The 17,390-nt window shown below is 31.5% G+C and overlaps 1 protein-coding gene and 1 non-coding gene across 2 annotated transcripts in view; both read left to right on the plus strand.

Moving 5' to 3' along the window:
* The window catches only part of LOC139510094 (ATP-dependent DNA helicase DDX31-like), a gene marked incomplete at its 5' end in the record, with an annotated part of 30,139 nt that extends 12,749 nt beyond the window's left edge, over positions 1-17,390 (plus strand). Inside the window, 11 exon segments of the mRNA XM_071296345.1 lie at positions 1,904-1,968; positions 2,872-2,991; positions 7,373-7,479; positions 7,982-8,229; positions 9,205-9,378; positions 9,980-10,039; positions 10,417-10,607; positions 12,410-12,491; positions 13,227-13,329; positions 13,659-13,833; positions 17,252-17,390. Coding sequence (XP_071152446.1) covers positions 1,904-1,968; positions 2,872-2,991; positions 7,373-7,479; positions 7,982-8,229; positions 9,205-9,378; positions 9,980-10,039; positions 10,417-10,607; positions 12,410-12,491; positions 13,227-13,329; positions 13,659-13,833; positions 17,252-17,384 — 1,458 coding nt within the window.
* Positions 11,952-12,081, plus strand: LOC139513933 (U4atac minor spliceosomal RNA). The gene has a single exon (XR_011662568.1). It is a non-coding gene; the product is annotated as a U4atac minor spliceosomal RNA (small nuclear RNA).

Below are 17,390 nucleotides of genomic sequence, written 5' to 3' on the forward strand. Positions count from 1 at the left end.
TTAAAAGTGGTGTTAAACCACCAAAATTCAAAAATCAAAATCAAGTATCTTTGTTAATACATTTTTATACGACTGCAAAAGTTGAAAATTTTTTGGTCGTATATTGGTATCACGTTGGCGTTGTCGTCGTCCGAAGACATTTGGTTTTCGCACTCTTACTTTAGTAAAAGTAAATAGAAATCAATGAAATTTAAACACAAGGTTTATGACCATAAAAGGAAGGTTGGGATTGATTTTGGGTGTTTTGGTCCCAACAGTTTAGTAATTAGGGGCCAAAAAGGGCCCAAATAAGCATTTTTCTTGGTTTTTGCACAATAACTTTAGTATAAGTTAATAGAAATCTATGAAATTTTAACACAAGGTTTATGACCACAAAAGGAAGGTTTGGATTGATTTTGGGAGTTTTGGTGCCAACGAATTAGGGGCCAAAAGGGTCCAAAATTAAACTTTGTTTGATTTCATCAAAAAATGAATTATTGGGGTTCTTTGATATGCCAAATTTAACGGTGTATTCAGATTCTTAATTTTTGGTCCTGTTTTCAAATTGATCTACATCAAGGTCCAAAGGGTCCAAAATTAAATTTAGCTTGATTTTAACAAAAATTGAATTCTTGGGGTTCTTTGATATGCTGAATCTAAACATGTACTTAGATTTTTGATTATGGGCCCAGTTTTCAAGTTGGTCCAAATTGGGGTCCAAAATTATTATATTAAGTATTGTGCAATAGCAAGAAATTTTCAATTGCACAGTATTCCGCAATAGCAAGAAATCCTCAATTGCACAGTATTGTGCAATAGCAAGAAATTTTCAATTGCACAGTATTGCGCAATAGCAAGAAATCTTCAATTGCACAGTATTGTGCAATAGCAAGAAATCTTCAATTGCGCAGTATTGCGCAATAGCAAGAAATATCTAATTGCACAAAATTGCGCAATAGCAGGAAATTTTCAATTGCACAGTTTTGCGCAATAGCAAGAAATATTCAATTGCACAGTATTGTACGGTTTTCAAATTGGTCTACATTAAGGTCCAAAGGGTCAAAAATTAAACTTTGTTTGATTTCAACAAAAATTGAATATATGGGGTTCTTCAATATGCTGAATCTAACCATGTATTTAGATTTTTAATATTTGGCCCGATTATCAAATTGGTCCACATTGAGGTCTAAAGGGTCTAAAATTGAACATTATTTGATTTCATCAAAAATTGAATTCTTGGGGTTCTATGATATGCTGAATCTAACCATGTATTTAGATTTTGGATATTGGACCATAATATGTAAATGTCCAATTTAAAATTTTTAAGTTTTTAAGTTTAAGTTCTTAGACCACATTCATTCTGTGTCAGAAACCTATGTTGTGTCAACTATTTAATCACAATCCAAATTCAGAGCTGTATCAAGCTTAAATGTGTCCATACTTGCCCAAACTGTTCAGGGTTCCACCTCTGCGGTCATATAAAGCTGCGCCCTGTGGAGCATCTGGTTTCTATTAAATTGTGCAAAATTTTTTGTTAAATCCTATTATGGTTTGTATGTATCTTTTATAACCCTTTGGATCATTTATTAATCCTTGGATATTACTTTCAATCAGTCTGATTAAAGCACAGATCCTGTGGCCATGCATGCTTGCCTAAGAAGCTGACAATGCTTTGGTAAATTACTTCCTGCTTTACTTTTTTTTGTATCATCAGATTTTGTAGTAATAATTCACTGACTATCAAACATTTAGAAGCAGAAATTTCATTAGTTGATGTAATAATCATCCATTTTAAATTTTATGATCTTTCTACAAAACTTTTGAATGATTAACACATAATAATGACTAGAGGAGCAAAGAACTGGCAGGTCCAAGCTAAAAAATATCTGTTTCATGTGTTAAAAATTTACCAATTTGATTTTAGCCTTTCACCTGGATAGTACCTGGCTGTCTTATGGGAGGAGAGAAGAGAAAAGCAGAAAAAGCAAGGTTAGAATCAATTGTACTTTTGTTTTATATTTGAATCATTTGGGATAAATATCTATTCCTTAAAACTTACTTATATTTTGAAATAGTATTATAATGTTTCGATTATTTTCTTACTGCATAGAAATTTTCTCCAAAATTTCATGTATACGAATTTGGAAGTACATGCAATAAAAGTCATTTCAAAAAAGGAATGAAAGTCCTTAATATCAGTATTAAAGTACATGGTGAGCAACTACAGGTCACTGTAAAGCCTTCAATGACCAAACCAAAACTGTATCAAAGCTATAGAAGGCCCCTGGAGGAAAACATGTGATTTAATTCAAAAACAGAAAATTTACTTAACAACAATGAATAGAAAAAACAATTATAGGAGACAACAACCACTGGAGTACAGTCTCATGGCTTGGTACAGATACATAAATAATATGGCAGGGTGAAACATAATTGTGAGTGCTGAATCCTCCTAGCGTTGGACAACAACCACTGGAGTACAGTCTCATGGCTTGGTACAGATACATAAATAATATGGCAGGGTGAAACATAATTGTGAGTGCTGAATCCTCCTAACGTTGGACAACACTTCAAAAGAACAAACTCCAACCATGATCACATATAAACATTGAAGGGAAACTAATATATAAGCATCTATACAACTTTAATACGCAATGGGAAAAATTATTACATAATTTGATTACCAATAAAAAGATAAGTTTGCAACTGTTTAATACACATGTATAAAATTTTTGTTTAGTAACTTTTTTCCATTTTAAGTGAATAATTTTGTTGCAAAAAAAATCAAAATCCTCTATCACTGTTTGACTTAATTATACATACCATCATTTTTAATACAAATATACTGTTTTCCAGAAAATATTGACAGTGACTGTATAATTTTATTTGCAGATTACGTAAAGGTATAAACATTTTAGTGGCGACACCTGGGAGATTGTTGGACCATTTACAACATACGGATAGTTTGTCTATGTCTAAAGTCAGATGGTTGGTTTTAGATGAGGCAGATAGGTAGGCTATTTTATATTGAGTTCTGTAAAATTTCATGTGAAAACACCCATTATAATCTTCATTAAACATTACTGTAGAAGAGTTTATAATTTCATGCAAACACAGAAATTGATATATTTTTTGGGAAGTCATGTCGTTAAATTCAACATTGTAGCACAAAATTTGTTAAGTAATTTAAACATTAAGTTTAATACATAGAGTGTTAAAGTAAACAATATTATTATTTTTTTAAACCTGCTTGACAGACCTGAATTATAGACAAAATGGAGGATGATTTCTGATAGTTATTCCAAACAATTAAGAATTTAGTGCTGATTCAATCAAAGAAGAATCCCACCATGGATAAGATTTAATTCTAGACCATATTTTACAATCCATCTGTTTTGAATCCAGTTCTTATGATGAGTTTTATGAAGATGAAAATTATGCATCTAGTGTACCAAATTGGTTTACAATGTTGACAATGTTTTCTCTAAATAACAATCTGCCCAGGGCGTAGCTGCCGTTAGGCACTTTAGGCACGTGCCTACACATAATTTTTTCACAAATATTTTTTTTTATTAAAAAAATTAATAAACAACATTTTCTGTAGATGAAAGCCGGCAAAATTTCTGCTCCTATCCAATAATCCCTCATTTTCCAGTGCATGGCATTTTTAAATTTCCAGACCTTCGTCCTGGACGACACCTATTACAGGACCTAGCTCCAAGTTGTATTTATTGTAAAAAAAAAAATTGACGGTCCTGAACTTGCAGAAATATTTGACCCTGGATGTAAAAAAATCAATCAATCAACTGGCTTCCAGTAATTTTGAGTACTCTCAAATCTGCGTGTAATGGCCACAATTATTCAAAATTCCTAAGAAGGTAGGGATTTTACAGTAGAGGATATAAAGAAATACGTACTTCTTGAATTTTGTTAGGCATCGACTATGTCTGTATGTGTTTGTGTGGCTAGGGTGAAGGTTTAAGATTCAAAAGATTGATGGTTGATGTCTAGCCAAAAGGATAGTTCTATTATATAGTAGTAACAGTGTTTACGTGCCTATTGTTTTTAATGTAGGATCGTCAATATGTACTATTAATAAAGTTAAACGTATATATCAATCAGAACGGAATAGATATGATAATACCAAACAGGTTGTACTGCTTAATTAAAGGGATATGCTCTCAGATACGCTGATCTACGCTGGGCAATGCATATTGCAAAAAATGTATTGTAAATAAAAAAAAATATATTACGGATTGTACTTCGTTATTTAATTAACCAGTCAGATGTTATGGTACATTATTCATAATTCTCTAACTTTTCATCATGTATATTTTAATTATCATTATTAAATAACCATTCTAATATTACATGCTTCTATAGCTTGGGTACAAAGCCATGTTCTAATTCGAATAGAACATGGGCTACACGTGATTGACGTCACAATTGAAATGGCAACGTCAGATGAATTTTGAACAACGCCAGAGGTCAAAATGGACATTTGTGTTAGTGTTGCTCGCTAGGAAATAAAATAAAAACATTCTAAAAGTAAGTTTAAATGTTTCTGTTCTTTTTTATTGATAAACTGTTGATTTTTCTATAGGGTTTTTATACGACCGCAAATTTTGAAAAAATTTTCGTCGTATAATGCTATCACGTTGGCGTCGGCGTCGGCGTCGGCGTCGTCGTCGTCGTCCGGCGTCCGAATACTTTTAGTTTTCGCACTCTAACTTTAGTAAAAGTGAATAGAAATCTATGAAATTTTAACACAAGGTTTATGACCATAAAAGGAAGGTTGGTATTGATTTTGGGAGTTTTGGTCCCAACATTTTAGGAATTAGGGGCCAAAAAGGGCCCAAATAAGCATTTTCTTGGTTTTCGCACCATAACTTTAGTTTAAGTTAATAGAAATCTATGAAATTTTGACACAAGGTTTATGACCACAAAAGAAAGATTGGGATTGATTTTGGGAGTTTTGGTTTCAATAGTTTAGGAATAAGGGGCCAATAAAGGGCCCAAATAAGCATTTTTCTTGGTTTTTGCACAATAACTTTAGTTTAAGTAAATAGAAATCTATGAAATTTAAACACAATGTTTATGACCACAAAAGGAAGGTTGGTATTGATTTTGGGAGTTTAGGACCCAACAGTTTAGGAATTAGGGGCCAAAAAGGGACCCAAATAAGCATTTTTCTTGGTTTTCGCACCATAACGTTAGTATAAGTAAATACAAATCTATGAAATTTAAACACAAGGCTTATGACCATAAAAGGAAGGTTGGTATTGATTTTGGGAGTTTTGGTCCCAATAGTTTAGGAAAAAGGGGCCCAAAGGGCCCAAAATTAAACTTTGTTTGATTTCATCAAAATTGAATAATTGGGGTTCTTTGATATGCCGAATCTAACTGTATATGTAGATTCTCAACTTTTGGTCCCGTTTTCAAATTGGTCTACATTAAGGTCCAAAGGGTCCAAAATTAAACTTAGTTTGATTTTGACAAAAAATGAATCGGTTGGGTTCTTTGATATGTTGAATCTAAAAATGTACTTAGATTCTTGATTATTGAAGTTTTTTGGTCCAGTTTTCAAATTGGTCTACATTAAGGTCCAAAGGGTCCAAAATTAAACTTTGTTTGATTTCATCAAAAATTGAATCCTAGGGGTTCTTTGATATGCCAAATCTAACTGTGTATGTAGATTCTTCATTTTTGGTCCTGTTTTCAAATTTCAAATTCTACATTAAAGTCCAAAGGGTCCAAAATTAAACTAAGTTTGATTTTAACAAAAATTGAATTCTTGGGCCTCTTTGATATGCTGAATCTAAACATGTACTTAGATTTTTGATTATGGGCCCAGTTTTCAAGTTGGTCCAAATCAGGATCTAAAATTATTATATTAAGTATTGTGCAATAGCAAGTCTTTTCAATTGCACAGTATTGTGCAATGGCAAGAAATATCTAATTGCAAAATATTGTGAAATAGCAAAATTTTTTTTAATTAGAGTTATCTTTCTTTGTCCAGAATAGTAAGCAAGAAATATCCTATTGCACAATATTGTGCAATAGCAAGAATTTTTTTTAATTGGAGTTCTCTTTCTTTGTCCAGAATCAACTTAAATCTTTGTTATATACAATATACAATGTATATACACTTTTTACTACCAACTGATAAATTTAAATAATCTTTACCATTCAGTGATAACAAGCAGTTTTTTTACATCTTAATATTTTATGATGTATTTAAATGAGTAGTTATTGTTGCAATCTCCATTAGAAATTTGAATTGATATCAGTTTTGAAAAAGGGAAACGGGGATGTGAAAAAAAAGGGGGGGGGGGGGGGTTAAATTTTTCTCATTTCAGATTTCATAAATAAAAAGAAAATTTCTTCAAACATTTTTTTGAGAGGATTAATATTCAACAGCAAAGTGAATTGCTCAAAGGCAAAAAAAACCTTTTAAGTTCATTAGACCACATTCATTCTGTGTCAGAAACCTATGCTGTGTCAACTATTTAATTTTAGATTTAAAAAGTTTGAAGAAGAAATCTTTAATTGATTTGTAAAATTTTGGCATTTGTTTTGTGTAAAAAAAAACCATGTAATGTCAAAAATTTGATCACAATCCAACTTCAGAGCTGTATCATGCTTGAATGTTTTGTCCATACTTGCCCCAACTGTTCAGGGTTCGACCTCTGCGGTCGTATAAAGCTGCGCCCTGCGGAGCACCTGGTTGTTCATCAAATCAAAATGGCGACATTTCGGGCGTCTACTATAAGTCAGCTTCGAAGTACAAAAGTTCAAAATATTCCTATTAGAATAGAAATAATTCTATCATGCCATGCTCTATGCTCATTTTAACATGGGTAGGCATTATATTTGTAAACATTTAATACCTTGCTAACGCTCGATATTAAGATATTAACAAATATAATGCCTACCCATGTTAAAATGAGCATAGAGCATGGCATGAAAGAATTATTTCTTAAGTAAATTAAATATTTTTGTAGATAAAATTTTGCAGCTAAAACGCTGAAAACCATATAAGCGGCCCCCCAGACCCCCTGCCGATTTGTGCCTACAGTTGACTGAATACCTAGCTACGCACCTGTCTGCTCTATCACACTCTCAGCTAGGAGTTATTCATATAGTGACACAGATTAGAATTGCAAATGGTGCTCTCCATGGATTGTGTTCCTCAATAACATGTATCAGAGTTTTAATTCTCTACTCTCTACACTAGACCGAGATATAAGCAATGCACACTTTTTAAAGGCCACTAAGACAACTAGGTATCATACTTATGATATAAAAAGAATTTGTCAGTAATGAATAGTATTCGTCCTACTTATGAGTGACACATATTTTTAAATACTTGTATGCACCATCTTTCTTTCAGATTGTTAGAATTGGGCTATGAGAAAGGTGTTGCAGATATAATAAATTATTTAAATGAGGCTACAACACAGAGACAAACAATTATGTTATCTGCTACACTAACTGGAGGTAAGGTCTTAGAATAAAAGAGTTTATACAGTGTTGTAAAAGGAAGTTGAATTAATCCTGTGCCATCAAAAAGAAGTTGGCACACTATTTCATGGGGAAAAAAACATTAAAGTTTATATTGTGTCATAAAAAATAAGTTTAGAATTACATTGCCATACTGTCACTATAAAGGCTAAAGTTTATTACATGTTGTCACAAATAAAGAAAAAAGTAAAAATCACAAAAATACTGAACTCGGAGGAAAATCCAATCTGAAAAGTTTAAGTTTACGTTTATACTGTGTCATACATAGAAAAAGCAGTTTAAGATTACATTTTATCTTTAAAAGGAAGTTTATATAAAACACTTTGTCATAAAAAGAAATACATTGTAAAAATAAGAAAATAAAATAGCTTTAGCACAGATTCAAATACTTATTTCACAGAAAGTGATATAAAGATGAAGCAAAAGTATGTAGACATTAATCTAATGATTTTAGTATTTTTTTGTTCATGATGACTAGGTGTAGAAAGACTTGCTGGTATAACATTAGATGATCCAGTTCACGTAGATATCTCACAGTCAGATTTGCCAAAACAGTCTCCAGACACAGGGTCAAAGGGGAACTTAGGGTCAAAGGAGAACACAGAATCAAAGGACAGCACTGAGTCCAAGTTTACTCTACCACAAAATCTGAAACAGCATTTTGTAATAACACCACCTAAATTAAGACTTGTAACCCTGGCTGCGTTTATTACTTGGCATTGTAAGGTATGTTTATAAGACTCAATCACAGGTTAACATGTTGTCTGTTCATAAATAAGGACATTAATTACAGGTATGTTTCCTGTGTCAGGAGAATGTCAGACTCTATGCACATGTAAAATGAATGCAACAATAGCTTGAGGGGCATGTAGCTGCCTAGACCTAACTTTTTGCCCTCACTGTATTAAAGACACTGGGGCATTAAGTGCTACTTTTGATCGTCCGCCCTTCTGATTGTGGGAGAGGGTAATCAGAAAAAGACAATAACATGACAAAAACAAAATTAAAAACAAATGTCAAATAATTAATACAAATGATACTGTAAATAGAGCCACACAGGAGTTACTCAAACAAAGGTCAACAAAGATGGTTTTTGAAAGGAAAGCCATTCATGAAAACTGTTAACCTTGTAAACTACAAAATATCTGCCTGAATGAGTTAGGAGTAAACAGATTGCAAGATCACCTCCTATTAAAGAGTTTATAGAAGAAATATTTCTTACAATACATACGGAAAAAAAATGGTAATGGAACATTTTTAGGATATTTACAATCTTTCATTGTGTCAATAGAAAAATTTTGATACTAGGTAATATTCATCAGTTCTAAAATAGGGCTAATGAAAATAATAATTATATAACACACCTTAAAAAGGAACCTTATATAAAAATAAGGAGATGTGGTATGATCATAGCAAATGAGACAACTATCCACCAAAGTTCAAATAAAGTGGATGTAAGCAATTATAGGCAACCATATGGCCTTCAATGATGAGAAAAATCAATACCGTATGGTTGCTTATTAAAGGCCCTAGTATATCTGTTCTTTGCTACTGTTAAATCTCAAGTCTTTACCAAGTCTTTAAGAAAGTTGTTCATCATTTTTTTAGACTTTTACTGGAAATAAGAAGTTATTAACTACACTTGTATTAACATATCAAAAATTTAAATTCATTTTCTGATTTAGTTGATTTTTGTTTCAGATAAAAAGCAATAAATGTAAAATGATTGTTTTTATGTCAACACAAGATCTTGTAGAGTTCCATTATGACTTGTTCCAACATTTCTTTGGTGTGTCGGATGACCCTGATGACGAGATGGATGGAAATTCCATTAACATACTCTTCTTTAAACTTCACGGAGATATGCAACAAAAAGTAAGTGTTTGAAAATTGTATAATCCTTGATCATCATTGTAGATATTTGATAAGGTTTGTATTTTGTAAACTTGTGTTTGTTTAGAATAGAGTTGAGCAACACAAACATGTCTATTCCCGCAACATTATTTGCCGGTCTCAATTCAGGAGCCTGTAATTCCCTTGATTTTGTTGATTGATAGCTGTCTGTCTGTCATTATGGTTTTCGTCTACCCTGCTATATAAAGTTTCAGGAGTGAAACATGGCGATCCAACAATTCCCCTTTGAAATTTTGAAAAACTTGAATAGAAGCTTCTTTTAACGTTATTCAGTTATGTAAATATAAGAAGATGTTGTATGAGTGCCAATGAGACAACTCTCCATCCATGTCATAATTTATAAAAGTAAACCATTATAGGTGAAAGTACAGTCTTCAACAAGGAACCTTGTATAACTTTATATGATATGCAAGCAGGGGTATTGTCTGTGTCCCATGGACACATTCCCCATTTATTTTACATGTTTCAATATGTATTGTTTGTATGTTTTAATATCTATAATTTATATGTTTTAATATTTATTAATTTGTAAATTTCAATATCTATTGTTTGTATGTTTCAGGACAGAACAAAAGCTTTTCAGGATTTTTCTCAGACAGATACTGGTGTTTTATTTTGTACTGTGAGTAAAGAAGGGACTTATATAGCTATATGTATCATTGTATGTCAATAAAGTCAAGATTTAACTCATCCATAACTTTTACTTCAAGTCATAAAACTGCTCCAAATAAAAATATAAATGAAAAATGGTGAAATCAACCAGTAAAAATTTAGAATTCCATGAACAAGCATTCTTTCATGATGTTATAGACAAAACTCATGGACCAATGGTTGACTAAATTTCAATGAGTTAAATACAATATGTTGGGTGACAGTGTGGATCCCAGGCTCATATAATCAATGGACTGCTCATTTCAGTATGAGTATAAATATTACTAATTTCAGGCTTCCATGTTATAATATAGTCGTAATCATTTAAAATCTAATTTTCTATTTCAGGATGTGGCCGCTAGAGGTTTAGATTTACCCTCTATACAATGGATAGTACAGTATACAACACCAGGTGGAGCCACTGATTATATTCATAGAGTGGGTAGAACAGCTAGAGCTGGAAAACAAGGACAGTCACTCTTGTTTCTCATGCCGACTGAATCAGAATATATACCAATTCTCAATAAAGACAATATTAGGTTTGTAATTGATTAACTACAACAGAATATGCAAATGAGATGTCAATTCCAATGTTTGATTGATTGATAGTCTATGATAGATGCTTATTGTCCATTAGCAAATATAACACGCATATTCAGAACAATATCATGTTAAACAGATGAATATTGCTTTGCACTAGCCAGATTTTTTATGTGCTTAGTCAAACAGTTACAATAGACCATATAGATTCTACCCAAACTCTTTAAGTGCTGATCTGTCTTTTCTCTCAATCTCAAATGCTTCATATTTTTCTAGAAGCAGAAAATACTAATGTCAGTGTTTTGTTTTGAACAAGCAAGGGATAACAATCATAGGTAATGAAGCAACTGTTGTGTATAATGGATCATTGGGATAAAATAGCCAACAAATCATTTTCTGTCTCCAACATTGAGCACTTGATAATATATCACAAACGATAAATGTTCCCAAGTATAACAAAAGATTGAAAGGAAACACAAAATTATGGAAATGCCCTGTACTACTATATCTTTTAAAATAATCTTTTGAACTCAACACTTGGCAAGGAAGTAAAGAAATTCATGATATTAAATACTGAAATATATATGTTTTACACTACGAACTCATAAAGAAATATCTATAACAGAATTTAACTGCATCCAAAGATTAATACTAAAATTCATTTTCTGATTTATTTTATCGTTAATAATGAGAACATATAATAGTGTTTTAACTCTTAACTCAAGTTGTCAAATATTGAAACCACTATAAAGGGAAATCTCGCTAAAATATAAAACAAAAAATTAGATATTAGAAGTAAGCTTGAGATTCTAAATCCATCATGATATGTGCACATTTTTTTTGTATTTGGCAAATATCGAGTGTCAAAATATCTATGCCAGTAACTGTTACTTTTGTATTTGTCAAGTATTCTCAGTAAAATCCCAAAAAGTATACTGAAATTTGAATATCTGCATGACAAGACTTTACATTTTGGTAAATATTTCTTTCTAGACAAGTCATTGTATATGTCTATTGAAAAATTATGTTATTTTGGATTCAAGTAGAGTTATCTCTCTTTATGTATTCAAGAACGTATAACAAACGTTTCATTAAGTACACATGAGTTGCTTCCCTTGCAAAAAGATGAAAATCGTTTTTTTTACATCATTTCTGCAATTATCTTATGTATCATAAATCTGTATACACATGTGGTATGATAAGATATTGTACATACAACTTATTCATCCCCTTGTGATAATTGAATTACTTAATATGAAATTTGTTCATATCTTTCAAACATAATACCAAGATTGTGAAATTCAAAATAAGTGTAAGGACAGTTATCAAATTTAAAACATTTAACCGTCTTTATCTGGGGTTGCGAGCTTACTCAGTGATCGTTTAGTGAGAGTAAGACTGCTATCACCAATAGATTAAACAATACCGCACCGCTTGGATGTATTTCTGGGTCTGGGTGCAATTTATGGAACCTTCCAGCAAGGAAGAATGACTAATGAAATAACTAATTCTATGACAAAGATGAAGGGTAAAGTATGAAGACTTGGTAGTACTAAATCTTGGAATTTTCTTGTAAAATATGTCTTCATAGGTAGCCTTTGATGTTGTTGATTGGTTGCTGTCTGTCTGTCATTGGTTTCAATGGTGTCAAACTTAAACACCAGTCTTATTATAAGCACAGATCAAGTTTGAATTTGAGTGGCGTTACTTTAAATGTTTAGATGTCTAGTTACATTAGAATATAAGTTGACCAAAATTAATATATTGTCTTAAATGTAATATTTTTACATGTTTATTGTAGTTTAAATGAAATGGAGATGAAAGAAGTTTTAAAGAACCTAAAAAGTACTGTTTTACAGATGAGCCTTGACCATAGTACAAAAGTAAGATTGATTTCTTTTTGATATAATTATTTAAGTTTCGATAGTTTAATTAAGGCTGTCAAATACAATTGATTTAAGTACAGAAGATTACTTTCATTTGATTTTTTGTTATATTTCTATCTGACTGACCCATACCTCAAATCCATATTTAGATATAATACCTATAAAACAAATTATATATATATTTGATATTTGATATTTCATGTTTTTCAAGCTCAATAAATTATTCAAAATAACTGATGGATTCTTACAGATACTGTTATGAGTGTCAATGAACTGACATATCAGAAGCAAAATAAAATGCATTGCCTAATAAGTACCTCACATAAGGTTTTGTTAGATTTAAGACAATCCTGTTAGACTTACAAAGAACTTATTAATAATGAATTTTTTACAAATTTTAAACGATTTTATAGTTTATCTAACATTTGTTTAAAAGCGATATCTCAATGCATTTTAAAATTGTTTCACTTTTCATTTAACACTTGACAGTAATTTCAATATATACCATATTAACTACTGGGATAAATTATTTTTCGTTGGATACAAATTTTCATAGTTTTTGAAGGTACATTTGAATAACAAAAATTTCAAATATTCAACGAATTACTCTAAAAATTATCAGGTTGTATGGCAATTCACATATCCATGAAAAAGGAAGTTTCCGTAATCCATGAAAATTGATACCCATGAAAATAAGTGAATTCACAGTACAACGTTGATTATTTATTATAGAGATCTATACCACACACAGTAGAGGAGACCGCCACATATTTACAGATGTGTTTTGAGAATTATATTTTTCAAAATAAATCCTTTGGGGAATCAGCAAAAAAAGGTAGGGTTATTTTAATAAAATATGTTATATTGAAGTACTGTCTAACAATTTTGGGGTTATTGTCTTTTTAACTCTGACTTTTCGAGGTGATGGACCAGGTGATGGACCTATTTGACAAAAAAGGAAGAGGTATGATCAGGACACATTTCTGATTTAATATCTTGGATTCAGGCTCATATTTAATTCTACATTAAACTGCAATGACAAAAAATTTGTAATTCATGTAATGTTTAAGCATATGATATATCTGAATTTTTATCAGCTGACAGCTTTATTTTTTCTTTGTTTAGCTGTACCAATTGTACTAAAATTGTCTAATTTTCTTTCAGCATTTCAATCATTTGTGAGAGCATACAGCACATATCCATCTAGTCTGAAACACATATTTCACATAAAGAACATTCATCTGGGACATCTTGCTAAAAGTTTTGCCTTACGAGAAGCACCAACTTCAATTACTGTCAGTCACCATGGTGACCAGATAAAGAAATGGAAAGAAAAAAAGTATGTTGAAAATAAGGCAAAATTTTACTAGTATATAGCTAAACATTTCTTTTTCTCCAAGGATTAGTTTATACATAGTTTAAACAATGCTCTGAAATTAATAGCTTTGTATACATGCATGTCTTTTTAGCTCACCTGGCCTAAAAGGCCATGTGAGCTTTTCTCATCACTTGGCGTCCGTCGTCGTCGTCGTCGACGTCGTCGTCGTCGTCGTCGTCGTTAACAATTTTTCAAACATCTTCTCCTCTGAAACTACTGAATGGATTTGAATGAAACTTAACATGATTGTTCCTTAGTATATCCTGCACAAAATGTGCGCTTCGATTTTTGATCCGTCAAAAAACATGGCCGCCGTTACTTAAAATAGAACATAGGGGTCAAATGCAGTTTTTGGCTTATATCTCAAAAACGAAAGCATTTAGAGCAAATCTGACATGGGGTAAAAATGTTCATTAGGTCAAGATCTATCAGCCCTGAAATTTTCAGATGAATCAAACAAACCATTGTTGGGTTGCTGCCACTTAATTGGTAATTTTAAGGAAATTTTGCAGTTTTTGGTCATTATCTTGAATATTATTATAGATAAAGATAAACTGTAAACAGCAAAAAAGATCAGCAAAGTAAGATCTACAAATAAGTTAATATGACAAAAATTGTCAATTGACCCCTTAAGGGGTTATTGTCCTTTAATGACAATTTTTCACAATTTGTTCATCATATTTGCTAACTTTAAAAAATCTTCTCCTCTGAAACTACTGAATGGATTTGGTTAAAACTTAGCATGGTTGTTCCTTAGATTATCCTGCACAAAGTGTGTGCTTTGATTTTTGATCCGTCAAAAAACATGGCCGCCGTTACTTAAAATAGAACATAGGGGTCAAATGCAGTTTTTGGCTTATATCTCAAAAACGAAAGCATTTAGAGCAAATCTGACATGGGGTAAAAATGTTCATTAGGTCAAGATCTATCAGCCCTGAAATTTTCAGATGAATCAAACAAACCATTGTTGGGTTGCTGCCACTTAATTGGTAATTTTAAGGAAATTTTGCAGTTTTTGGTCATTATCTTGAATATTATTATAGATAAAGATAAACTGTAAACAGCAAAAAAGATCAGCAAAGTAAGATCTACAAATAAGTTAATATGACCAAAATTGTCAATTGACCCCTTAAGGGGTTATTGTCCTTTAATGACAATTTTTCACAATTTGTTCATCATATTTGCTAACTTTAAAAAATCTTCGTCTCTGAAACTACTGAATGGATTTGGTTAAAACTTAGCATGGTTGTTCCTTAGATTATCCTGCACAAAGTGTGTGCTTTGATTTTTGATCCGTCAAAAAACATGGCCGCCGTTACTTAAAATAGAACATAGGGGTCAAATGCAGTTTTTGGCTTATATCTCAAAAACGAAAGCATTAAGAGCAAATCTGACATGGAGTACAAATGTTCATTAGGTCAATATCTATCAGCCCTGAAATTTTCAGATGAATCAAACATCCAATTGTTGGGTTGCTGCCACTTAATTGGTAATTTTAAGGAAATTTTGCAGTTTTTGGTCATTATCTTGAATATTATTATAGATAAAGATAAACTGTAAACAGCAAATATGATCAGCAAAGTAAGATCTACAAATAAGTCAATTTGACCAAAATTGTCAATTGACCTCTTTAGGAGTTATTGCCCTTTAAAGACTTTTTTCACAATTTGTTCATCATGTTGACTTACTTTAAAAAATCTCTTATGAAACTGCTGTATCAATTTCAGCCAAACTTAGGCTAAATGAGTTTCAGAGTTTCAGAGTATCTAGTATAAATTTTATATTTCATTTCCTTGTATGTCAAGAAACATAGCTCCTATGGCTAAAATAGAACATAGGAGAAAATGATTTTTTTTTGCTTTTGAAGAAAATAGGACGATTCAAAGAACATTTAAATAAATTGAAAAGCCAAAATAATCATTGATGAGAGATTAAACCAACAAAATTCAGGTGAGCGATTCAGGCTCTTGAGAGCCTCTTGTTTACTGTAGTAGTTAGTTGTCTCATTACCATTCATACCACATATCATTTGTATATGGTATATAACCATTCAAATCTTGTCTTATTTTTATATCATTATATGGTATATTTGTAACAGTATCATGTATTTGAATTCCAAATCATATATATATGAGAAACATTATTTTATTATCATATATGTGGTATGATTGCCAATGAGACAACTCTTCACAAGAGACCAAATGACACAGAAATTAAAAACTATAGGTCACTGTAAGGCCTTCAACAATGAGCAAAGCCCATACATATAAATGCAATGATAAAGCATTTGGATGAATTCCACTTCTTGAAAACTTGAACTGGTACATAAAAAAAACAACATGAAAAACTGGATGAATCTGTGTTTTATCATTTTTTTTAAATACATCCTCAAGTTAACAGGACTGTCATGACTGTGAAATTAATATTTTTTTTAAAGAAAAAGGTAATGAAGAAAACAAAGCAAATGAGGACACAACAAAATAAAAGTCTTAAAACTTCGAACAGGGAGCCTCCTGGTGGAGTTTTTATACCCCCGCTTTAAAAAAGGGGGGGTAAACTGTTTTATTATACCCCCGCTTTAAAAAAGGGGGGTATACTGTTTTACCTCTGTCTGTCCTTCCGTCAGTCAGTCAGTCTGTCCCATGAATATTTTTCGTCGCATTTTTCTCAGGAACTACAATACAAGGATTTCTGAAATTTGGTTTCAGGGTTTAGCTAAGTCAGCTATACCGTGTGATGCGTTTTCAGATTGATCACTCAACAACTTCCTGTTTACCGAACACTTCTATGATTTTACTTATGATAGCCAAGTTGAAAATTTTCGTCACATTTTTCTCAGGAACTACAATACAAGGATTTCTGAAATTTGATTTCAGGATTTATATAAGTCAGCTATACCGTGTGATGCGTTTTCAGATTCATCACTCGACAACTTCCTGTTTACCGAACACTTGCATATTTTTACACTATTAATATTATCCACTTGCGGCGGAGGTATCATCAGTGAGCAGTAGCTCGCAGTTTCACTTGTTGATTATGCAATTATTTTGCTGTTTAGTGGTTATTTAATTAGCAGACAAACTGTTTTATGATTATTTGATAATCTAGGACTGTATTTATGATTATTTGATAATCTAGGACTGTATTTTATGATTATTTGATAATCTAGGACTGTATTTATGATTATTTGATAATCTAGGACTGTATTTATGATTATTTGATAATCTAGGACTGTATTTATGATTATTTGATAATCTAGGACTGTATTTTATGATTATTTGATAATCTAGGACTGTAGATTATCTTGTTTTTACAGTTTTATGTCTTTTTATTGATGTAGACTATGCATTTTATTATTCAATTTCCTTTTAAATTTTAGGAAGCAGAAAGAATTGAGTAGACGTGAAACTTCAGGAAAATTGTCAGAATTCAGCAGTGGACTTTCATCAGGAAATATTCATAAACAGAAAAATTTGAAAAAAGTAAAAAAGACAAAATTAAAAAGACAGTAATACACA

The sequence above is a fragment of the Mytilus edulis genome, chromosome 2, assembly GCF_963676685.1.
Source record: "Mytilus edulis chromosome 2, xbMytEdul2.2, whole genome shotgun sequence".
Taxonomy (NCBI): domain Eukaryota; kingdom Metazoa; phylum Mollusca; class Bivalvia; order Mytilida; family Mytilidae; genus Mytilus; species Mytilus edulis.